The 25,815-nt window shown below is 43.7% G+C and overlaps 2 protein-coding genes across 13 annotated transcripts in view; both read left to right on the top strand.

Moving 5' to 3' along the window:
* tjp1a (tight junction protein 1a) overlaps positions 1-15,075 on the top strand; it is a 98,949-nt gene extending 83,874 nt beyond the window's left edge. For 5 of the 12 annotated variants that reach the window (XM_086182212.1, XM_086182204.1, XM_086182281.1 and 2 more), the window contains 15 exons: positions 853-879; positions 2,653-2,735; positions 3,079-3,289; positions 3,977-4,077; positions 4,169-4,519; positions 5,413-5,664; positions 6,795-7,616; positions 7,746-7,828; positions 8,054-8,230; positions 8,365-8,471; positions 8,607-8,866; positions 9,086-9,234; positions 9,717-9,937; positions 10,545-10,688; positions 13,406-15,075. In XM_086182212.1, coding sequence (XP_086038338.1) covers positions 853-879; positions 2,653-2,735; positions 3,079-3,289; positions 3,977-4,077; positions 4,169-4,519; positions 5,413-5,664; positions 6,795-7,616; positions 7,746-7,828; positions 8,054-8,230; positions 8,365-8,471; positions 8,607-8,866; positions 9,086-9,234; positions 9,717-9,937; positions 10,545-10,688; positions 13,406-13,500 — 3,083 coding nt within the window. In that variant the 3' untranslated portion in view covers positions 13,501-15,075. The remainder of the gene's footprint in view (positions 1-852; positions 880-2,652; positions 2,736-3,078; positions 3,290-3,976; positions 4,078-4,168; positions 4,520-5,412; positions 5,665-6,794; positions 7,617-7,745; positions 7,829-8,053; positions 8,231-8,364; positions 8,472-8,606; positions 8,867-9,085; positions 9,235-9,716; positions 9,938-10,544; positions 10,689-13,405) is intronic. The other 7 variants (XM_086182218.1, XM_086182227.1, XM_086182244.1 and 4 more) reach the window with 6 other exon arrangements.
* Positions 15,076-16,512: 1,437 nt separating this feature from the next.
* Positions 16,513-25,815, top strand: part of entrep2 (endosomal transmembrane epsin interactor 2) — an 81,826-nt gene continuing 72,523 nt past the window's right edge. The window contains exon 1 of the mRNA XM_086194443.1: positions 16,513-17,280. Within this exon, the coding sequence (XP_086050569.1) occupies positions 17,032-17,280 (249 nt within the window). The 5' untranslated portion in view covers positions 16,513-17,031. The remainder of the gene's footprint in view (positions 17,281-25,815) is intronic.

The following is a 25,815-nucleotide window of genomic DNA, read 5'->3' as shown; positions in this document are numbered from 1 at the left end:
TTTCAAAAAGAAGTAACAAACACCTCTGAAAACTCCATTTGAAAAAAAATTACAGAACTTTTTTCAAAGCTGGACTTGTGCTGAATGAGGCCAAATGCAATTATACAAATGTGAGAAACAAACATGTGACATATTAGGAAACCAACATTAGCCAAAAGCATTCAAATGGGCCAATATCAAATATGATGAATTGGTGCATCTCTAAGTTTAACAGTATACATGTCAAGACTGCTCCTGTTTTCATGGAGTTACATAACTTTTTTGAAGGTTGTTGTTTCTGCGTGTTTGTTTTATTTGTAAATAGCCTGATGAATTAGTGTTTTACAAATGTAGGTTAATGCCTTTTATCCGCTGGACGCTAAGCAGATTCCTTTTAAAATATTTCCCTTTCAATTCTTTTTAACTGGCTGACATTCTGCTTACTACTGTTACAAGATAAAGTAAATATCAGTTAGTCCAGTTGGTGAGGTTGTGTTTGAAACTTCCTCTGTGCATTTGTAGCTTCCCTCTGCCTTTATTTTTTAGATTTATCTTGACTCCTCCACAATCAAGCAGAGCTGCATCGCTCCTTTCATTTATGTCATAAGTGTCTTCACCCTCCTTATCTTACTTTGTCAGTTTGAAAGCTTCTTTAATGTGTCATGATAATTTAAGCACTCAGTACTGCATTTCAATTCCTCTCTAAGTGCGCACGCACACACACACACACACACACACACACACACACACACACACACACACGTCAGAGTAACCATACACACATTCAGTTCACGACCATACAGAAAGTGATTCCATTCCTTGATGTGTTATAGCAACTCCATTGATGTTTGTATGACTGTATTTTCTTTTCAGAAACACAACAACAACAAGGAGGGGAAAGTATGTCACTTAGTGCATCAACTTTTATTTGTTTTATTGATTCAGTGAATGGCAGATGATAAGTTAGCAAGTTATTAGTGGCTAGCTGCATTTCCTGTGAATGTGTGTAAAGGGGAATACCACTTAATTTAAGAATTCTCTTTTCCCACACTCTGCAATAACAGTACTGATGTTTTATATTAACATCATACAAAGTCAGGAGACCCAAGACTTACAAGATTCAGTATACTAACACATAGCTTGTGATTCTTGCATTGACAGCTTTCACTTACATACATCCTCAAAAAAACATTGTACTTATTAATGAAGATATTAACGTCAGTTTGAATAAGTCTCGCCTTTAATCTGTTTGTGAAGATGTAACCAGTGATCGACTTGCAGTTTGTGCTGTGAGATAATGGACATCTGTAAATGCTTCGAATATGAATACTACAACATGTAAAATGTTGCTTTCCTACTGTTCCTTTTTTGTCTGCAAACTGTAAATGTCCAAGGAGCTTTGTAACGTCCGCTCTTCTTTCAAGTTAAACAAGGACTTAGTAAATGTCAATAACTGGATAAAGTATCATTTCCTGGACACGGGAGTAATGTTATAGTGGAGTGTAGTGGTATTCCCCTCTGAAAGGAAGGTTGCATCATGTAGAGACAACAGAGAGGTGGCACGTAGGAACTGTGCACTTAATATGCCATGGAAACTCTTTTTTTTTCTCCACAGTTTGACACTACCCTTCAAACAATTTAACTAAAAAATCACAAGAAATATTATGATTCATATGATATTAGATATTTGCAAAAATAATTTTATTTGCCCATAAATTATACACATACAAAGAGGACTGCCATGCACTTTTGTTTTTTTCAATGCATACATGTATTTACACCATGTTGTTTTATGAAGTTCTTTTCTTTTTTAACCAACAATATGAATCAGCCACTTACATAATTCAGCCTCGCTGAGTTAGGGTAAACTGAGAATCCAGTTTGTTTATTCAAACTCTTCATTTTCTAGCTCTCAATTCAGAAAAATAGGTTTGCACTACAACTCTGAACTATCACTATCACCACATCCTCCTAGATCACAGCATCTATAGATGCTTGAACTTCTGACTCGTTGCATGGCTATATTGATCTGCTCTCTGGCTACTTATGAGCAGGATAAGAAGCTCATAGATCTCACTTGTATGTTAGAATTAGGAAAGCTTGGCTCTGTAATGTGTTTTGAGTTGTGTGTGAGAGACACTATACTGAGCACTTTGGCGAGAAAGCTTCCCTCCTTTGTAGCTTGTGTTTTGAGGCAGGAGACCATTGCTTATCTTCATGTGAATCATAAACCCCTTTTCACATCCTTGCTTAAATCCCTGAGGCTTACAATGACACTGAATTCTCAATAATCCCAAATGACCCTCCTGCTCTTGTGTTTCATCAGCATTTCCCACAACACACATTTCTATCACCATAATTTACACTGTTACATGCAGCTGCACGCACACAATCATCACAAACCATTTTTCATTTCCATCAATCTGCCCAAAATGCATAATGACTATTGCATGAATTGGCTGCTCTTCTTATTCATGTCTTTACTCTGTAGCTGTCTTCATAAATGTACAGTTGTCCTCTCCTGTACAGAGATGATTATTCTGTATTTAACAGTTCTTTTTATGGGAGTCGACAACTGTGTGCTACAAGGATGTCTAATTGGGGCACAGGCTGTGTTTATTGTTTATCATTTGTCTTCATTCAGGGCTGTAACTGTTGGTTTGTTTCCCTTAGAGAGTGAACCAAGAGATGCAGGAACGGACCAGAAAAGCTCCGGCATCATTCGGCTTCACACCATTAAACAGATCATTGACCGGGTAAGAGGGCAAATATGCACAGCCTCTGGTATAAAATCACACAAATGTGGATGTAAACATCTTTTGCCATGTTGATTACTGTCATGAAAAGATGGTAGCAAGCCACATTTTTATGTGTAGCTGACTGCTGCCCTCTGCTGTACTGTTCAGCAAAGTGATGAAAGTCACTCAGGCATATTCACCTCCTTCACACGGGTTCAGCTTTTGTGGAGTATATCACAAGTGTGCTGACTGCACTATTTTCACATTCTAATAACCTTGAATTTCAACTGTACAGAGGGGAAATGCAGCTTTGAATGAAAATTATAGTTATATGTCTTTAAATCTGTTTCTGTGCATGAAGGACAAACACGCAGTGCTGGACATCACCCCTAATGCAGTGGATCGTCTCAACTATGCCCAGTGGTATCCAATTGTGGTATTCCTCAACCCAGACACGAAGCAAGGAGTCAAGAACATGAGGACCCGACTCTGCCCTGAGTCTCGGAAGAGTGCCAGGAAGCTCTACGAGAGAGCCCTGAAATTAAGGAAGAACAACCACCACCTCTTCACAAGTGAGTCAAGCTGGCAGAAAGGATGGGCTAGGTTTTACACTGGTAAAGACACATTTCATAGGCTTCAGTGTTGTCCTTGTCATACGCTTGTCATGCCTGCTCTTGTTACCTGAGAATCCCTACAAGAGCTTGCTCAGCACTGACTTTCACAGGGGCATCCCCAGCCACCTCACCCACATTTAGCCTTCCTTGGCATGTGCTCCTCACTTCAAGCGATCCAGTGTGGAATCTGAGCATCTGTTTTTGATAGACATCTGATGTTCTGCAGTTAAGTCATGTATGGCCACTGTTCTCTGTCCGATGTTAGTTTTCATCATATTTGTTTAGCCTGCTCACCATGGTTTTATGTAGGGAAGTTTTAGTTGTCTGAGCATTTTAGTCTTTTGACGAAAACGCATATTCGTTTTAAAATGTAATTGAAACTCACAGGCAATTTAATAAAAAAGAATAAAATGCCAAGAAGTTTCAGTTATATTTTAGTTAAAAAAAAATCAGTTGCCAGAAACTAGAACAAAGCAGTCAATTAGCCTTTATATTCCTGTTTTCATCTGATCATTTGTCCAAACAACCATTACATACATGAATTTTAAAATTATTCTCAAAGTTAAGCTGCATGATGATGCTGTAGTAAAGCCAAGGTACACAGATTGTTTCATTTCCTTCTGCCATTCCTCTTTGTGTATTCAGCGACCATTAACTTAAACAGCATGAATGATGGTTGGTTTGGAGCTCTGAAGGAGATAATCCAGCAGCAGCAGAACCAACTGGTGTGGGTTTCAGAGGGCAAGGTAACGCACACACAACCATGTTTGGTAGAACTCTGTGTTTCTGAACCCATCCCTCATGTAACGCCCTCTTTCTTGGCACCTCGTCCAACAGGCTGACGGAGCAGCTGAGGATGATCTGGATATCCACGACGACCGTCTGTCCTACCTGTCGGCACCAGGCAGTGAGTATTCAATGTACAGCACTGACAGCCGCCACACCTCTGACTACGAGGACACGGACACAGAGGGCGGAGCCTACACTGACCAGGAACTGGATGAAACACTGAATGATGATGTGGGTCCACCCACTGAGCCTGCCATTACCCGCTCCTCTGAGCCTGTTCGTGAGGACCCGCCCGTCATCCAGGAGCCCCCCGGCTACGCTGGCTACCAACACACGTTGCAGTCGGACCCACTCAACCGCATCGACCCGGCTGGTTTCAAGGCACCAGTGCCGCAGCAGGTAGCGTTTCTGAGAGCTGTACGTCTCCCCTGTTGTCTGGAGGACGTGGTGTGCGTTAGAAGGGTATTCTGGAGGCGCTATTGACCGCACTTTTTGTTTTTTCAGTTACGTTGTCCTTCAATTGTTATAACATAATATCCGTGAGAAAGTCTAAACTTTTGTGGTCAGGTATTTATCAAAATATATGAATATTATATACCTCTATATTTATTATATTTATTTATTGAACCTATCTGCTCATATGTGTTTATGGATTGGTGTTTGTGAGTGTGTTTTTTAATTTAAAAATGAGAATAATTTATTAAGATTGACTGTTACTCTTGTATTCTGTATTAACACAAGATGTCTTATCTGTGTGACTGTTGCTGATGTCACTGGGGAAAGAAGCTTATATTTGTGTCTGTACCACTACTCACCTATGTGCACTTCCTACTCTTGTCTGACCTGTGATTGGGACTATGACGATACAACACCAGAAAGTATTATGTGCATGTTGGAAAGTGTTAATCTAGTGTACGTGTGAAATGTATTTATCAAAATTTGATTGGCCTTTGTAATTCCCAATTCTAAACGTTTGTCGGCTCATGATGTGCTAATGAGCATAAAAAGGAGGAAAAGATTAATTACTGTATTGTTATCATAGAATTAAAATTGCACTAGTATACTCTAACATTGAAAACTTGTCCTACTTCCTAAGTTTTGCATGCCATTGGTTGATTGACAGCTACTGCTAAATGTGGAGGAGGGGTGATTGGCTGTTTGTGTCAGTGTAAGCTTTAAGCACAAGTCAGGACCAGGCCATTGTAAAGGGGCTATGAAGGTAGTAGCATTTGTTAGCACTGCACCAAAGAGTGTCAGCTCGTGTTATTAAACATTTCTGAACCACTTCACAGAAAGCAGAGGCCACCGCCATCCCTAGCATCCCCCAGCAGCCTGAGCCCCTGGCTGAGACAGTGCCCCCTGCTGTCGACGTTACTATAAAAACTGTAGGGAGTGTGAGCCCTGAGGAGGCTCCTGCAGCTCCCCACAGCCAGCCAAGCCCCAGCCCCGAGGCTGGTTCACTTAGGAGGCCCACACCTGAGCTAGCCCCTCAGAGCATCACACCAGAACCTCAACAGTCTGGACTGGCCAGTGCAGAACCAAAGGTATCCGTCTGACCGTCTCTGGAGGCTCCGTGACCGGGCCCAGCTCAGCTCAGCTCGAACTGGCCTGACTGACCTCCTGTGCTGCTGCCGCTGCCTGTCTACATACCTACCTCCTGCTGCCACGCTTCTCTGTCGCTCTTTTCGCCCTGCATGTCTGCTGGCCACAGTGCTGCCCAGAAGAAACAAACCGTGTCTGGGTGTGTGTGGGGTGCGGTAAAGTGTACATGTGTGCACGTGACTTGAGTGTGAGCAAATGCTGGTAAACAACAGCAGGCTTGAAGGTGACGGCTGCGGTTTTATGCGTACTTGTCTCAGAGCAGCGAAAACCCTGCGGCTCTCACTGGTGTTTACCTTCTTTGCATGGCTGCAACATGTTTGGCTCTTTCTACGTTAACCACTAGAGTAGTGCTGAATGTATCAGTGCAGATGAAACAGACCTTTTTTGTAAAAGTAGCCATTGATTCTCCAACCTTTGCAGCCCTGAAAACTATCATGTAAATTGAACTGTTCTTCCAAATTGGATGGATAATTAATGGTTACTTCATTAAAACCAGGATGTGACCTAAGCGTTTGTACAATGTGCTTGTAAATTTAAATATTATTGTGGATGCTTCAGTTAACTTATAATTGCAGCAAGACAGTGGGTGACATTTTCATATGTGAAAGAAGTATGTGAGTCATCAAAGAAGTATTCTGAAATCATTGTCAAAATTGCAGATACGCCTTCTTACGAGTAAATTTGTAAATGGTGTTCAGTAAGAGACGAAAAGAAATGGATCCCATTGTTTTGTTGTATTTTTACCACTTTGTTATTCCTTCTTTTCTTATTTTGAGTTTTAATTTGGAGGTGCAGTGGTACACTGTAATGTCGTTAAGCTGCTATTGGCTGTGCTGAGATTTCTGTTTAATCTACTGTTATCTGACCAGTAACCCCTCCCTCTCAGTTTCTCTATTTCAGGTCTTTCCCTTCTCATTTCCTACTCTGCAATTAATTTCACGTACTTCTTTTTGATGTTCTCCTTTTCTCGCCCTCCAACTCTTTTTCCTATCACATATCAAAGTTAGAGCAGTATATTTGTAGATCCTGTGAAGCTTTTAACCTTGTTCTTTGTTGTGTATTTCTTCGGTAGATGTTTCAGAAGGATCCCTACGTCACAGACAGCACAGGGAGACTTGGTCATGGCATGAAGCCTGTGACTTACAATCCTCAGCAGGGATATCAGCCTGATCAGCAGCCATACAGAGATTACGACCACCCACCCAGTCGGTATGATGTCAGCAGCGGAGGTGGTTACCCAGAACCAAAGTACCGTAATTTTGACTCTCACCTGCCCTACGAGAACAGTGTGCCTCACTATGACCAGCAGCAGTGGAACCCCTATAGCCAGCCACACTCTACTGCCAACTCCCAGGGCTACGATCCACGTTTGCCATATGGTGACGGCCCTGACTCCCAGTACACCCCTCCGCTCCGCTACGATGAGCCTCCGCCACAGCCGGGATTTGATGGACGGCCTCGCTATGGTAAACCAACGGTTCCGGGACCTGTTCGTTACGATGATCCTCCACCTCCTTCTCCAGCACACGACCTGCACTACAATCAGGATTCTCAACCGACCACATACCCCCCAACTGCCCGCTCTCCAGACCCCGCTGCCCAGCGGCCCACCTTCAACCAGGGACCACCGCAGCAACAAAAAGGCTTCAAACCTCAGCAGTATGACCCTGCTCCTGTGAACTCTGAAACCAGCCCCACACCACCTCCCAAAGCAGAAGTGTCCTCCCCTTCCCCCGTGGACATTTCAAAGCCTGTCACTGCCAGAGCTGAGCAACAGGAGGATGACCCCGCCATGCGGCCTCAGTCAGTCCTGACAAGGGTCAAGATGTTTGAGAACAAACGTTCTGTGTCCATGGACAGAGCCAGAGATACAGGGGACTCTTCTGGGAACAGGGTAAACCCCACTAATCCAATATAATGATGCTGTTTCCTGTTAACTTTGCTTTTCAAATGTACAAATCACAAGAAAGAGATCGTTTATCATTTTACCCCTCTGATAATTGTCTATCGCTTTCGTTTTCAGACCACTGACTTACCCTTGAAAGCTGGGGGAATAATCCCGAAAGCAAATTCTCTGAGCAACCTGGATCAAGAGAAGACTTTTAGGTAAGCCTCAGTTCGTATTGTTTGTCTTTTCAGTCACCCGCATATTTTACAGTCGTCAGAATCAACATTTGTAACTCCTTCATTTAATTTTAGTACTGTAATATGATGAAGCACCGTTTTTGTGGCAGTTTCTTATTGAAGAGCTCATCTGTGTACAAGTCTGCTCCTGTTGCTTTCACCATCTGCTGCTTGCATTGAGCCTGACTGAGTGCATTATCACCTCAGAGTCCCAGAGCCTCAGAAGCCTCAGTCCAAAGTAGCAGATGACATTGTGCGTTCCAACCACTATGACCCAGATGAAGACGAGGACTACTACAGGAAACAGCTCTCTTACTTTGACAGGCTGCAGGCTGGACCCTCGAAACCCCAGTCACAAGCTCAAACAACGCACAACTACACCAGGTAACACTCATGACAGGCACTGAAATTGTGAATACCATGTTTAAAGAGGCATCCCCAAGATTCTTTAATAATCACATTTTTACACAATTGCCACATATTTGAATATTGATTTTTTTTTTTTTTCTGTGCTGCAGGACGGAGTCACTGGAAAAAACGTTTCCAGTGGAGAAAAGATTTGAACCAGTACCCCAGGTGACACCTTCTCTGCCACCAGCCACACTGCCCAAACCCTCACCTGAAGGTACCACTTCAAACTTTACTATTCAATTTCATAAAATTCACTTACAGCTGCTTTTGCTAATCACATTGCATCCCGATGGACTGTCTGCTCTCTGATATAGAAAAACACATATAAAAATATTTTCTGTCCTCACAGCCAAGCCTCCTGCCAGAGAGGACACAGTCCAGACCAACTTCCTGCCTCACAAGAGTTTTCCTGAGAAATCTCCGGTTAATGGCACTAGTGAACAGCCTCCAAAATCAGTCACTAGCACCGGGGCTCCACCAGCATCCAGCTACAACCGCTATGTGCCCAAGCCTTTCACCACCTCTGCCAGGCCTTTTGAGCGCAAGTTTGACAGCCCTAAATTCAACCACAACCTTCTCCCCAATGACAAACCAGAGATTGCTCCAAAGGTAAGCAGCATGGAGACAGTAATCACTGCAGTCTAATAAACAAGGGGACAGTTGAATCAGGATTTTTCAATTTGATAAATAAATGGATAGCATATAAAATAGAAAGTATACTGATTGAACATTTTACATACTTTGTATCAGATGCTACTGAGCTATAATCAGTCTCAAATTACCGTTAAAATTAGGCATATAATAGTTATCCCTTTTTGGGGGGGCCAGGGTACGAGCCCAGTGAAGCCTCAGGTACCCTCACAGCCCCAGAACATGGAACACGACAGTGGCCTGGATACCTTCACACGGACTATGGACCATCGCTCCAAGTACCAGCACAATAACGTCAATGCTGTACCCAAAGCCATCCCTGTGAGGTAATAATTCACACCATTAACTGCTTGAAGGCTCTATCTTATGTCCGGTGCAAAGCCCCAACACTACACAGGCATTGTTGCTATTTTCTGGCAGGCGCAGTTGTCATTTTTTTCGCCCTGCGGTGTGGTCATGTGACATGTCAGCGTATGCCTGTCTTGAGGCATCGCAAATTGTTTAAATCATTGATTGGAAAAACAGCAAGTCTGCTGTCTACAGTACCGTGTTTTTCTTTCAATTTAAATGACAACAATATAGTTCAGTACTAGTGAAGTGTTTTTAGTTTTAGCTATTTACATTGAAGAGTAGAGAGGCGGCATTTAGTGGTTGGAACCTCTTCATGTGCACTCAGAATATCCATGCGTTAACTCAGTTCAGTGAATTGGACAAATGCTTAGACCTTGAGCCTTAGTTTGCCTAAATAGATCCAAGTATCTACTGTGTTGAATAAGTCAGTCGTACAGTGAGTATGTTTGTCTTCCAGCCCCAGCGCCCTGGACGATGATGAGGATGAAGACGAAGGCCACACAGTGGTTGCAACTGCTCGAGGTATCTTCAACTGTAATGGCGGTGTCCTGAGCTCCATTGAGACTGGAGTCAGCATTATTATCCCACAGGGAGCCATCCCTGACGGCGTGGAGCAAGAGATCTACTTCAAAGTCTGCCGAGACAACAGCATCCTGCCCCCACTCGACAAGGAGAAAGGTAAAACTACAAACATGGAGGGAAGACAAGCCAGAGGTTTCTCTGAATTCAGATGGAACCCTTAGATGCTTTATAAAACCGGGTCAAGTTCATTCTGTCTCAACACAGTATGAAGTTCTCCTCTCTTACTCTGGATGTCACAACATCAGGAATTTGGCAGTCGATCCAAACCACCAGTGAATTTGCTGAAGTCTCGAAACCACATTCAGTACCAAAGTCATAAATCACATTAATGCACTTCATACTAAATCAGTGGTTTCCATTAATTAGACTGGTGGGCTCCCTGTCTAATTTGTCCCACCATGGTTTCACAACGAACCACAAGCATTTTTACTTTCTCACAATAACAGAAACCATCCCTGAGTTTGCTGCAGTCATGATGTTGACTTCTTTGTGTTGAGATATATGTTGAGATTCTGCATCTAAAATGTCAAACATCAACTGTTAAATATGCTGAAGCTGTCAGTGCTGATATGTTGGTAGTTTCTCATTCATGCCTGTTTAAAGCTGTTACGTTAAGAATTCCCGCCTCTTGTTGGTGTGTGTGATCTGAGCCATCCTGGATGAAATCGTCAGCTCTTTCTAACTTCCATGCTTGTCTTTTCAGGAGAGACTCTGCTCAGCCCGCTGGTGATGTGTGGACCTCATGGCCTCAAGTTTTTGAAGCCTGTGGAGCTGCGCCTACCTCACTGTGCGTCAATGACCCCTGATGGTTGGTCTTTTGCTCTAAAATCCTCCGACTCCTCGTCGGGTATGCTGTGCTCTCTCAGTTCTTCTTGGGTCATTTGGGCTGGCTTTGTGACAGTTTGAGGGTTGTGGGTCACTGTTTAATCAGTTTTTACCCCTAGTTGTGGTTCTCAACTTTATTCAAACACTTGAAGAAAAAAACTTGGCTTACTGGTTTGAGAATCAATCTACGGGGAAAATCTGTGTTATGATTTCACCACAATGACTTTAGGTTGATTCATTTTCACACAAATTCACTCAAACATTCAATCATCTCTCACCTGCTGTATCACAGTTTTTCTCTTCTCATTGTTTTCACATGTTGGAATAGGACTGTTCTCTCTCCACACTCCTCTTAATCACCCTAACAGCTCTCTCTGATTTCATTTAACATGCATGCATCGGATGCTTGTACTATTATTTCATATATGACAGTGCACGCTGCTCTGATTTATTTATTTTTTCCTCACATAGCCACCCAAATTCCGACCTGAAGAAGAGCTTTCAAAGATCGACAAATTAGGTTGCTGTCGGAACCAATAATGCCTGTCATGGTCATGCATGAAAAAGAAGTTATATAAAGACATCTTTGTACCAAGTCTGAATACCGCTAAATTTAGCTCTAACTCTCTCTGTCTTTATTACTTGGAGGTAGGTGGTGGAAGATTTGTTGTCTTGTTCCTTATTCTGCTCTCATTGGCAGCAGGAGACGAAGATTCAGGCCAATGTTGTCATGTAACTGTAGCTCAAGCATCATCTGCGCTCCAAGTTTGGCTCTAACAGTCAGGAAAATTTGGAATGTCTTGCTTGTGTCTGGAGCACCGGTGCAGTTCACCACCCAACATGGAGCTCGTTGAGGGGAAATTCAGATTTGTGTGCACCGTTGAAATTTCAGATATCAATAAGCAGAACTACCAATAATAAAACGAAGCAAACTCAAACATCTGAGCAACACTGAAGACTTGCATAAAGGCTGAATTCCAGCTTCAGAAAGCCCAGCCTCACAAACGGTGGTAATTTTGGCAGCGGTCAGGATTAGCTGTTAATTAGCCTCATTTTTAAGGATGAGACTTGGAGGGCTGAATGAGATGTCAGCTCGCTCTGTTGTCCCGCTGAATTGTGGGAGGATTATCAGGCTGAGTCGTAATCCTCCTATTGTGAAGCTAGGCCACTCTCCGGCCTCCTCCTGCCCCTTCTATGCTTTTCTTCTCATTTTGTTTCTGTGCTTCTCTTTTTTCCTTCCTTGACAATGCTTCACATCGAGCTGCTTCTCCTCTAACTGAACTCTGATAAAGAAGTGCTGTGACGCTGTTTGGCTTTGTAATAGATTTGATTTGAAACCATATTAAGCTACGAAAATGTTTGTCATTGATGAAAAGTCTATGTCAAGTGAAGTTTGTTTTTGAGGGTTTGGCCACATGAGATGTTTAAAGGTTAAATACGTCTGGTGGAGTTTTTGACCTCTATTGGAGCCATGTTTAGGGAGAGGGTCTCTATCTTCACCGCACTCACAGACGTACTTGATTAGCATGGTGGCAACATAAGCATGTTTCATTTCTAGTTCAGGTTTGGGATTTAAAACAAAAAAATCAAATAAAGCTTGTAAAATGACTGGTCCATTAAAGCTTTTTTTACCAGCTGAAAACACAAATAGCATTTCTCCAGAGGCCTCGCTGGGAGCACTGTGGATACAGCATTTTATCAGCTGCAACACTTCAGTTGCTCTAACACAGAATCTCAGCAGAAGTAAACATGTCTGCACAAAGTGGAGTAGAGTTCTTCCTCTGGTGCAAGGTCAGCACTCTGACTTGCTGGATGTGACAGCTGGAGGTGCCTCCCCACCCTTCCTAGGGATGAGAGGAGTAATAAGCGACGAGGAGGAGCACGATGAGTCAAAGAAGCCTTGATTGACACACACTCTTCAGTGGCTGTTTGATCACTACTGATGTGAATGAGAAGGCTGTAGTTAGAGTTAATACGTGCTGTATCAATGCACCTTTGGGGAGCTGCTCACTCTGGCTGATGACTGGAACGTTCCTCTGCATCAGACCGCTACCGTTATGATTTGCAATTACACACAGCCCCCGCAGTGTTGGAGGGTTAACTGAGAGTCAACAAGAGTTTGGGGACGTTCATTAAAAACATGTAATGACTTCTACTCGTCTCTGGTGCTGCAGTGATTGGATGAAGGCCACAGTAAGGAAACATCATCTCAGCTTTACACTCACTGGGGCTTTGAAACAAAACCAGTTTATGATTGTAGCACAACAGATATCTTTGGTCAACCCGGAGTGCTTCTATCATACAGGTTTTCAAAGTGTGAGGTGGGTCTCCCCAGGGGGGCTTCAGACAGTTTCAGGGAAAGAGTAGTTGTTGTCAAAGGATATCATGTAGGGCAGCTTAAATTTAGGATTTAATTAAAGATCAGGTGAGAAGAGACAATGGTTTTGGCCAAATTTGACAATTTTCCTCCAGTCCAAGAGTTTAAATGAAAGAAATGAAACGAGATGGACTGTTTTCATGGATTTTGGGTCAGCAACATTAAGCTAGTCTAGCAAAATAGTAGACCAGAAATGAAACTTTATGGAATGGAGGGGTGGGGTGTTGGGGGTGGGGGGCTTTGTCTGAGGGGAGGACCACCCTCTCAGACTGACGACCCCTGACATACATTACTGTTTTAACGGAACACGAAACACTGCCGTCATCACTCACCATCACCCCCTTCTGTCCGTCTCTCCTCAGGTGACCCTAAAAGCTGGCAGAACAAATCTCTCCCCGGGGACCCCAACTACCTGGTGGGTGCCAACTGTGTCTCCGTGCTCATCGACCACTTCTAAGTTGAGGCCAGCAGGTGTGATGTTACTGAACGTGGGTCCAGGGGCAAGAAACGATGAGGATGGGGACACATACACACAGACAGACACACTCCACACACACACACACGCACACACACGCTCACACATACACACACTCTTCACAATGGAAGATGAAGAAAACATTGCTGTTTACAGCGCCCGTGGATGAAGAAGAGATGCTGATGATGATGCGTACAAACTTTAGATGTGAAATGAAACTGGTAATGCATGCCCCCCCCCCCCAACACACTCTGAGGATTGATGCATACATCATGTTTATGTAATTAAATTTACAAGAGTATAAATGAATGGATGGGATTGGAAGTTTTGCCACCAGCATACCCATACTTTAAAAGCCTGTCGGTGTATTTATGCTATATATGCATACAGTATATATAGTAGTGTAGAGAAAATGTACTAAACGTTTTACTCATGAAGTCAACGTGTTGTTTTCAGTTCAAGTGACTGAATATAAATATATATCTCCACATTTTTTCCACTTTGAGGGAATCTTCAGAAGGTCTGAGACAGAGAAATGTCAGCTGGATATGAACCCAAGCAGCACACTTGTAGACTTCTTTTTATCTTCCTTCCTTCCTTCACTCCTCCTTCCTTCAATCCTTCTTTCTCGTAGCTTAATTTCCTAGCGAGCACCACATCTCTCCTTCGAGCCTGAGGGAGATCTATGCATGTTCTGTTACTCAGGTCCAGAAGCCTCCTTACTTCCTTCCTCTCATTTTCTTTCCGTCTCTCTTTGCGCACTTGCATTCACACACAGAAATAAGCAGTGATGCCTTATCTGACGATTATTCACTTTTCATGAAGAAAAAAAATAAGTTATGATAAATTATGGTATAATGTCATTTGTTTTTGCCATTTTTTGTGAACCCACTGTATAAATAAACTTGGGTCGAGCACACAATAACAGTTTTAAAAGGATAACAAAGGTATGCTCTTCTTTTATCTGCTATGCATTACTTAATAAAGACAACAGAGAAGAAGTGGCTGTAAATAAAGCGAGCATATTGCCTTGGTTCTTTTGTTTGTAAATGAACTTTTTTGTAAGTCTTTCTTTTTTGTATAAAACGTAGAGAAAACATGTTTTAAAAAGTGGAAGAAATAATGTGGTTATCTTTGTATTCTGGATATACCCTGGAGCCTTGGAACTTTTAACCTGACAGTGATACATCACACCTTTTCTACCAAAATATTCACACTCAATTACACTCACAAATGTGTTTTCAAGAGTAGAGGAAGCGCTCGGACTGAAATACATTTAAAACTTTTAAAAGGGTGTGCTCCTAAAATGCTTCCCTCCCCTCCTCGCCCCCTCCCCTCACTGATTTGTGATACTGGATGCTGTATCTTGTGCCCTTAAATGTATTTTTGTACTAATAGACAATATATGATGTATGGCACACCAGTACCATTTTATTTTTAGACTTAACACGGCTTTAATTGGATATTAGCTCTTCACGTGTGACTGACTTTTTTTCTCTCTCTCTCCTCTGCAACACAATTTTAAGTATACCACTGTATTAATAAATAAAAATCATTTTTAAAATAAAGTGTTTGTCTAAGATGTTTTTTTTTTTATTTTACAAAAAATTGAACTGGGTTCCAATTTGTGAAAATAACCAAGCTGGAACTGTTGTCACCTCTTTAATCACAGGTTATAATTGTGTATTTCATTTTTATATGTATTTTCTTAAAAGGCAGCACGGTGGTGCAGTGGTTCGCACTGTCCCCTCACATCCAGAAGGTTCTGGGTTCGAGCCCCAGCTTGTTAATCAACTCTAAATTGACTGTAGGTGTGACTGTGAGTGTGAATGGTTGTCTGTCTCCATGTGTTGGCCCTGCTGTGCAGGCGACCATCCAGAGTGAACCCCGCCTCTTGCCCGAAGGCTGCTGGGATAGGCTCCAGCCCCCCCCCCCCCCCCCCCCCCCCGCAACCCTTAACAGGATAAGAGGCAGAAAATGGATGGATGGATTGAAGGATTTCCTTCATAGCGGCAGTGTATTATATTTAGGAAATAGATGGACTGGAGTTAAAAACTTTAATCATCACCTCATTGCCCTGAATAAATGTAGTTTCGTTTGTCTTAGATGTGGAACTCGTCAATCTTTAGTGCTTTTTGTCTAATATAATTAAGAAGTTACCATTTAGTCAGCAATGTTCGCAAGTCATATTCCGTCATTCCCATTTATACTTGAAGTGTGTTCTTCCGATCAAGGGACGCCTCCACGATGGAGTGGCCGCTGGGTGGCGCCGGTGAGCTGTGGACGAGACTGTTGCTGCTGCACAAGGTCAGAATACAACTGTCCTGACAACAAACGAGCTGAGTCCCCGTTTGATTAAACGGTACACAAACCATCTTTTAACGCTGGTATCTCGTATTTTATTTAAGATAAGATACTTTCCCCTGCGCGTTGGTTTCCTGAAAACATTTCTTCGGTTTAACCACCCTCGAATGCACACGCGAGGCTATCGGCGACGACAGCCGTGGGCAGGAACATGAGCTCATCTCTGAGGCACTCGTGCTGCAGGTGTGTCACCGACAGCTGAGTCGCACTCTGATGTCTGGTGGTCATTTAAGTGCACGAAGGACGGAAGCTGCGGATCCGCGTGCGTCCAACGACGGCGGTCCTACACACGTCCGCGTGCTGTGGCTGCACCTTACCTCAGCTTGTACTTTAGCTATTAAACAGGTGAACCCGCATGAACTTGAAACGCAAAGATGTCACGTTTAGGGTGTTAAATTTCGCAAAGTGCGGCGTTATCGACACCTCCGAGCATCATTGAATGCACACAAATGTCCGCAGATGACGCTGATCGAGAGGAACCACGTTTTCCTCCACCTCCACATCATCGGAAGCCAGCAAATCCCGCGCTGCTTTTTGATGTTCGCTTGTAGTAAAGAGCCCACCCCCTCCTCTATCGTAGTAAATCACACACACACACACACACACACACACACACACGCCGCAGCTCGCCGCCATATAGACGCAGAGTGGCACATCTCCAATACGTCGTGCGGGGAAACCGCACAGAAGAGACGCTGCTGCGCAATTGCGCGTCGCAAAGCCGCAGGATCTAAGTAGAAGCCTTGAGCTCGGTCGGGACGCGCTGAGGTTTACTTTCACTTATCCAGGCTCGATCTCTGCCGAGTTGTTGGAGAGCCCGTAGCGGCGACGCATGACAGCATGACAATGGTGCAAGGCTGCCGGACTACAAGATGATGGGGGTTTTGTCGTGCTTCTGAGGACCAGCTCGCTTCGAATCCTCCTCCGTCTGCTATGAGACCATCTGGTTCCTGTCACCTCGCGCCTCCCAGCCGCCGCAGCGCGTCTCTAATTGGAGACATCGTTAATTGATGGAGATGATCCTCGCTGCTTACTGATCGCACATCTCACCGTCCGCCAGGAGACTCGAACATCAACTCTGTCGTTTTTGGATGTGATTGTCCCTCACTCAGACATTTTATTCGCTTGGACTTAGAACCTCGAGTGACAATGCCGCTGAACGCGCTGCCCCGTGGGGGCAGCAGCGGCATCGGCGGCCCGGGGTCCCTGAGCCCGGCGTCGCTCTCCCGCAGCCTTTCTCGCCTGAGGGAGTACCGGACCCGGACCCGTATCATGCTGGCTCTTGGGGTCTCTCAGATGGTCCTGGGGAGTCTGATCCTGGCCGTCAGCTTCGCGGCTCTTGCTCTCACCACCTCACCCAGGGTCCGACACTCTTGCCCCTTCTGGGCTGGTTTCTCTGTGAGTAAATGAAACTGATCCAGTATTCGATCTGAGGATGTAGTAGAGAGTCTTTATCCTAATATTTAAATTCAGATGTTCCCCCACGCAGATAAGCTATCTCATGCTACCACGCAGATAAACTAACTCATACTACCGGGCAGATAAATTACCTCATACTACCGGGCAGATAAACTACCTCACACTACCGGGCGGATAAACTACCTCATACTACCGGGCGGATAAACTATCTCATGCTACCACGCAGATAAACTAACTCATACTACCGGGCGGATAAACTACCTCATACTACCGGGCTGATAAACTACCTCATACTACCGGGCGGATAAACTACCTCATACTACCGGGCGGATAAACTACCTCATACTACCACACAGATAAACTACCTCATTCTACCGGGCTGATAAACTACCTCATACTACCGGGCTGATAAACTACCTCATACTACCGGGCAGATAAACTACCTCATACTACCACACGGATAAACTACCTCATACTACGGGCAGATAAACTACCTCATACTACCACACGGATAAACTACCTCATACTACCGGGCAGATAAACTACCTCATACTACCGGGCAGATAAACTACCTCATACTACCACACGGATAAACTACCTCATACTACCGGGCGGATAAACTACCTCATACCAACGGGCTGATAAACTACCTCATACTACCGGGCGGATAAACTACCTCATACTAACGGGTGGATAAACTACCTCATACCAACGAGCGGATAAACTACCTCATACTACCAGGTGGATAAACTACCTCATGCTAACGGGCTGATAAACTACCTCATACTACCGGGTGGATAAACTACCTCATACTACTAGGCAGATCCTCTTGTGATTACTGAGGATGTTCAATCTTTATCTGACGAAGCAGATTACAGTGGGCTTGATGTGGAGAGTCAGCACCAGGCAGTAGCTAATCAGATAACACACACATACACTGCTCTCTGCATACATCAGGATCTAGTGATGAGAATAATTGTTGTGTTGTTTCTCTATTCATGAAAGGGCGCTTCCTTGATTTCCTGCCAGAGACCCCCTGGGCTCGACTGGCCCATTAATTATAGAGGCACTGGGGTAGAGTGCAGGGGTGAGGATGGGGGCTCTGTGGCACCTCCACCATCTGTATGTGTGTGTGTGTGTGTGTGTGTGTGTATGAGGGAGGGAGGGAGGGAGGGGGAGAGAGAGGACGTGTCAGTGCATCTGTGTGTGGGAGTGTACTGTTACAAGGGAATAGCAAGTAACCACAGGGGTCAAAGTTCAAAACACAATCTTGATCGGTGCATTGAGCTGACTTGACAGACCCCCGTGTTTGGGGTCTGATGCAGCAACCTGTGTCAGCCTGGTTTACTGCTCTGAAGACAGTTTAACACACAAACTGAACATTTGAATACACAGTCTGCCTGTGAGAGGTGACGTCTTCTGACAAGTGGAAAACTCTGTGTGTGTGTGTGTGTGTGTGTGTGTGTGTGTGTGTGTGTTTTTCAGGTTGCAGTGAGAATGGTAAAAGATGACATGGTTCTTGTATTGAGACTGAGTCAGGCTGCTGGCAGTGAGAACCCTCAACAGAGATGATGGTTGATATCAGCGTTGTGTCTCTCTGGCTGTTGGTCGCAATTTACCCACAATCCAGTAGACAGTTGAGTTTCTCTTAAACTGTGAGAGAAGCTACAGGGGCTGCATTAGAATCTAGTGACATATCAGAAGTACTTGGACACTGTAGTCTGAAAGTTTAGCCCCGGCAGTGTTTGATTCAAGCCTTTTTCCCACTGGCTGCTAACACCTGGGTTTGTCTGGAGTGGAACAGGTTTAATCTGCATTCACTCCTGAGTTTCATGGCGATGCAGTACAAACATATTTATCAGCGTCAGGATGTGAACCCAAACCCGGGTAAATGCAGTGCTGTTCAGCTCCCTTCTGGTGCTGAAATGTGTCTGTTGTTCTTTGCTTGAATCAGAATAGTGTGAGAAGCAGGCTGCTAATGACCACTTTCTTTCTGTGAAAGAAGAAAGAAACGTCAATACAGATGGTGGCCAAAGCTGGTAAATACCAGTGTCTGCTGCTTAGTTAATTGATCCAGGTGTGAATCCTGTTTAAACCTGTTCTCATTACAGACTTAATCCAGATGTTAGCAGGTGTCAGCAGAGTATTTAGCTCATGGAAAAATGTCTCCCCAAATGTCTAGAATCATTTTTCGACTGGTAAAAGCTAAACAAAATGTTTAGTTTGGTGTACTTCCAGTTCTGAATGTGAACCAGATATCCTTCGGTCGCCAGGAGCAGAACTGCTAACTCTCTCCTCCGCAGCTCTGCTGTGCTCCTGCTAACATTGAACCTTCACGTTAAGCCTCCTGCCATGTCAGTGAGCTGTGCTAATGAGGAAGATGATAACAAACCTTCCACCTCCGCTCGAGTGTGCGCGTGCGTGCGTGTGTGTGTGTGTGGTCACTGTGGGACGTCATTAAGGAGCTCTGTTTGATGACTGCTATTGTGGGATTTCATCAGGGTCGCAGTGAGGGAAGGCGTAATCTTTACTTCCTACATAGAGCAATCACTGGTGAGTCCGCCTGGCTGTCCCTCCTCCCACACACACACACAGTTGGGACATTTATCCTTGTGAGGACATTCATCGACATAATTCGTTCCCCAGCCCCTCATCCATCACAACTAGATGCACCAATCCTACCTTAGAGACCACACAAGCGCATACACAGGCACACTCAGCTGATGCCTGTGCTTCGGATTCCCTCATTCAGATTTTTAACCTTTGGATAAAAACCTTTGTTGGAGTTTGAACATTCAGAATCCTTTGTGACAGAACAATATCACACACATTCCATTCCACAGACTTCTATTCAGATGGACCAGGCTTTAGCATTAATCCTAACCCATTCGTACCTAATTTTAACCTAATCTCAATCACATTTCACGGTAACTTTAATGAGGACCTCAGAGATTGTTTTTTGATGCATTAAGATTGGTCTTTGCTCCCATTAGGACAAGTATTCCTTATAAGTTTAGTGTTTATACGAGAAGACACACTCACTCACACCCACACACACACACACACACACACACACACACACACACACACACACACACAAGCCAACAGAGACTAATCCTACAAACTGGCTCTTTTTCATACTTGACCTGAGGCTTGTAATCAACGCTGCTTTAACATACACACAGTCACTTCCTGTCAATGTCACTCTGGTGACAGAAGATGACGCAGAGCTGTAATGGAGGATGCTGCAGACACTGCGAGGGCCCGGCTGGTGAACACTTTTTCTCGCTCTGTCAGGCCAGATTGCCAGTGAGTTTACGTGCATGCTGTCGGCTATGAAATCACACTGCCCTGCTGGGTTTGGCCAATAAATGAGACAATGAGCCAAAGGGCTGCCGCAGCTGTCAGCAGCTGACAAGTAGAAACAAATTACTATCCACCTCACATCTCCTGAATTAACTGATACACACACGTACACACACACAGGCAGATACCGCTTCGATCTCATTTCCTGCTGCAAAGGATATGTGCATTTTAAATCCATCGATGGGTGTTATTGCCAGCATCATTTACAAATTTTAAGTCTTTCTGTGTGTGTGTGTGTGTGTGTGTGTGTGTGCGCGCGTGTGTGAGATATCATATCAGCCTCCCCCGCTTTCCTGGCTTGCTGATATTATGTAGAGCTTCTCTAAAAGTAATGTGGTGCCATAACAAAGCCAGCTTAAGATGGTATTCTTGGGGTTTGTTGTGAGGCAGCTCTCTGCTATATTTCAAACACTAAGCATCAGCACATTTGTCAACTCGGGTGTGTGTGTGTGTGTGTGTGTGTGTGTGTGTGTACACGTACATGCACATGCGCGTGCTTAATGTGTCTTTGCAGTATCCTTTGCCCTCCCTCCAACCAAACACTCTCACAGTTTTGTGGTCCACAAAGAATGAATCCTATTGGTTTTTGTGCTTTTCTGACTTTTCATCTCTGTGTTGTAAGTCATCTGGTGAAACATCTTTAAGTCTGACTGACTGACTGTTCATTCATGACCTCCGATTGATGTTTGATTGGATGCTCAGATACATGCAAAACAGATAAGACTCCCATCAGTTTGAGTTTTAGTTTTTGTGTGCGCTAGTTAGCAAATGTTAGCTTATTAGGTGAAAGCATAGCTGTAGTTCTCGTAGAAATACATGAAATGACCATCGAGGCATTACATGATGGTTTTAAATGACGTGCTACTTGTAAGAATGACATTAGGATCCTTTGATGGTGGAGACCTACAAAAATTGAGGGCTGGTCAGCTGTTTTTGTTGTTTAGTAGTCAAGAATAATTTCTTTTTGTTACTCGTTAACCATAGCTTCCTGAAAAGACATTTGTGATGCGTGGGGATGGATACGGGATGTTGAGGTTTCAAGAGCACATGCTGGTATTATGACATGGCAGTTTTAACAACACCGGCAACTGCTGTCACTTGGTGTTGAGCCAGGGAATGAGGGAATGATCCTCCTAACTGATTTACAATAGCGTGTAGTCCATGTGCTAAATGCGCCAAACATATTACTGTAGGTGTTGTGTCAGGAGTCCCCCCGATCTGTTCACTCCTGAGTGTTTCAAGTTCACTGGAACTTCAGCTGTTGTGGGAAAAGCTGATACTGCACTTACACAGCGAGGAATGGAGATGGTTGTCAGACAAATAATAATACGATCTGTAAGTGTTTGATTTGATTGTGGAGTTGGTGTGTTCTGGCTCTCAGCAGCAACCTGTGAATCATCATTAATAGATCGTCTTATTAGGTTCAAGTTGTTTCCTGGCAACAGGTATTAAGACACACACTAATGCTCCGGCACTTCAAAGTGCAGTCTTCAGAGCTATTTTGGAAATCATCAACATCTTGATGAAAGGCTTTCTGTCCGTGTAATACGAGTGACTCGAATACAGATGTGGTCATTGTCTAGCCGACTGAGGGATTATTTGGTTATTCATTATAAATTCTTTGTGTTTTTGTCGTCAATCGTGATTCAGAACATCAGAGTGAAGTGGAACGTTGAATGGTCTTTGCCTTCACAGCGGATGTCAGAACGTCAAGAGAGTGTGAAGTAGGTGGGTGACAAGATCCCGGATTTACTTCACAACCTGGACTCTTGTGGTCTTGATGGATACGATGAGAAAATGATTCCGTTCATGTCACCTGACAGAGAAGAGGTGGTGTTTCTATGTGCATCGCATATTAAAAAACTAGCAAAAGCTGGGTATTTAAAACAGTAACTGCTTCCATGACTAGAAATAAAAAACATTGTGAGAAAGAATCGTTGTGCCTGGGTACCTCCGTGACGCGCCCCTGTCACAGTCACCTGTGAGCACCAACATCTTTTCAGCTCATCCACAAGTCCCAGTGGATGTTGGTGACAGTGACTTTGATCTTTGATCTTTGACCACCAAAATCTTCTCAACTGATCCTTGAGTCCTGGTGGGTTTTTGTCCAGGATTCTGGCCAACAACCGTCGTCTGCATGGCACATAAAAATGTGTTGTTGTTTTTTTCCCGTTGATCTCTTTTGATTCTGAGTGAAGAGGAAAAAAACGAGTCTGACTAATAGTGATTCTCATTATAAAAAAAATTGTTATGCTGGGCAAAAATGTGTGTGTAATAACTAAAACTGCATAAGAACTATCAGCAAAATGCACAGAAAGCATAAAAACAATAGGTCAGTTATGCCAAATCAACAAAATAAGATAATATAATACATATTTATTACTTTAATATGCACATGTGAGAAGCATTTTAGCTTATTGTAGATAACATGTATCGCACCGAACAAATATCTTATACATATGGATGTTATGTTTTGTGTTACATGTAACAGGCAGAGGATGATGAGCATCCACATAGAAATAATGTGACAAAAGCATTTTTCTGCAGCTCAAGGTTAAGCTCCACTTGACTTTTTGTAATCTTGATGCAGCCATTTATTCCCAGCTGTCAGCGGAGGGCGAAGCTCCCGTAGCCCGTTTGCTCGCCGCTCGTCATTTTAGATTAAATGTGTGGTCAGCACACATGCTCTCAGACCAGGCCGGTCACAGCCACGCCGCCGTGTCCTAAATCTCTTATTGATCAGCCAGTTAGACAGACCCTCGTCAATCATCGGGCTGGAGTTTACTTTTGTCTTTTTTTTTTTTTTTTTTAATTTTGCGACCTCGTCGTCTGAGGTTTTTAACATCTCTGCAGTGACCTCACTCGCGTGTTTAAAGAGGGCCCATGTGGCGTGATGATGTCATATAGTTTTAGTGCTCAGTCTCTCCTGAGGTGTCAATGAATGGCTGTAATTCACTTTTGCTGCTGCACCTTTCCATAATAAGTAAGTAGGGACTTGGCCTGCTGCGACTCATTACTCTGAAGACCCTCCAGTGCATCCTGCCCCCTCTCCAGTGCTACCAGTCAGCTCTTTAATGGTGGAGGGAACAGTGTGTCCTTGCTACCACTGCTCTCTCTCTCTCTCTCTCTCTCTCTCTCTCTCTCTCTCTGTCTATCTCTCTCTCCGCACACATACAGAGGCTCTAATATTTCAACTTGTCAGCTTCTCTTAATTCCCTTCGTCTGAGTCTCATCCAGACTTTCTGCCTCATCTTGCTCCTGCATCCACTTGTACTCTGGTATTTTTTTTTGGTTGTTCATGATCCGTGTTCAACACCGGGAACTGGATGATCCACGCTTCTGTGCACACGGCGTTACAAGAATCAATTTCCTTTTGGTACATGCTTTCCTTATTTCTTTCCTCTCTGATCTTTTTGTTCTCTTTTCGCTCCATATTCTATTGTCTAATGAAGCAGATGAAACCTAGAGGAAGAGCTGGCATAGTTCAACGCCTGACTGATAAAGCCCTTATCTGTAAAATACGAGCCCAAAACGTATGTATTTATTTATACTCTATACAGATATTTAAGTTGTACTTGTAGAAGTTTGGAAGAGCTGCAGACATTGAAGCCTCTCTCCAGTTAAGTGTTTGCTTGTTGCTCCACATGGATCTCAGGCCATCACTTATTCACCTGCTTAATCTGAGTAGATGACGCTTAACTGAATGCGATTTTGTGACATCACAACTAGAATGAAAGCCAATCACGGTCCGATATGTAACTTGATCGTAGCTTACTGCAAACTGACCCTCCGCAGCGCTGAGCAGGAGGCGTCGACCTGTTAATCTTTTGATAAATACCTGCAGTCTGAAGTCACAAATGCAGAGGTGATCTCTTGGTGAAAATACATTTTTCAGCTGAAATATTTCTGGAAGTACTGCTGGAAGTATTGCTGGAAGTATTGCCATCAGCGTAGCCCTTCTCTGTTTGATAGCCCATATGTCAGAATATCAAGCGAACCTGTTGCTGAGCCATTAAGATGTGCAACAGATCACTGACTCTGAGCCTCGAGAGCAAAGCTTGGAGGACGGTTCAATATTTGGTCACAAAGCCACGCAGTCACGTAAGCTAACATAAGATATTATTTTAACGTCCTCATGGGGACATTTGAACTCCATCTTGCAGTGTCACAGGAACAAACAACTAAACGCGTGCTGTTGTTCATATGCACTCAACAAAACTGCTGCTGAAAATGTGACTTATTGCACAGTCCCACACACTTGTACTGGGCTAGCTAATCAGCTACAATTGTAACATTCACTCTTGACTTGTTTGTGATGTGAACAAGCTAATTACGTGGCTGTCTGTCTGCTGGGAGGAATCTCACATGTACGCTTGACAGCTGTGTAGTACAGTATTTTACTTGGATGTGCCAGTAGTTCTTGTTCTGTCACAACATGCAGAGTGTTGTTAGTGTTATCTCACTGTCTGCTGCTGTCGCTCTGGCTGTGTTGGCATGGAAAGTATTCTCACATGTTCGAGGTATGAAGGTGTTCAGGGCAGTTTGTGATCTTTCTTTTTGTCTTCCTGGATGAAATTCCTTTTGATATTCAGAAATGTCTTTCAAGCTACATTTCAATAACAAATCCAGAGAACTAAAAATCCTCTTTAATACTTCAAGGCGATAATGCACATGTTGCAACACATTCGTTCACACACACACACACACACACACACACACACACACACACACACACACACACTGCAGCTCTGCATAAACACCCCCTTTTTTTTACACCCTCCAAATGCACCCACATAAAACACAACCAGCCTCCATTATGCATCATTTTGATCTCGGAGGAGTGACGCCGGGCGAGTGATGAAAGCTGCAGGTTTTCTGTTAGTCTGGATGTCTCCTCATACCAGAGCTGACCCCTGATATACATTTGGAGGAAGAGAGAAAGGCAGTTCAGTGTGTTTTGGGGGATATTGTTTTATGTTTGGAATGCAACAGATATTGTATATGCAAACATCACAGTCCTCGTTCATAAATCCCTCTTTTCTTTCCTTAAGCAGGCTTTTGTTTGTTGTGTGCCTGTGTGTTAGTCTGATCCGGCTGCGGTCCAGGATGTGTCTGACAGAATGCTTGGTGCTGCACTTCTTTACAAAC

Source organism: Aulostomus chinensis, chromosome 2 (assembly GCF_037954235.1).
Source record: "Aulostomus chinensis isolate RoL2024-O1b breed Wild chromosome 2, RoL_Achi_v1.0, whole genome shotgun sequence".
Classification (NCBI taxonomy): Eukaryota; Metazoa; Chordata; class Actinopteri; order Syngnathiformes; family Aulostomidae; genus Aulostomus; species Aulostomus chinensis.
Note: the sequence above shows the minus strand (reverse complement) of the source record. Positions and strands in the feature narration are given on the sequence as shown.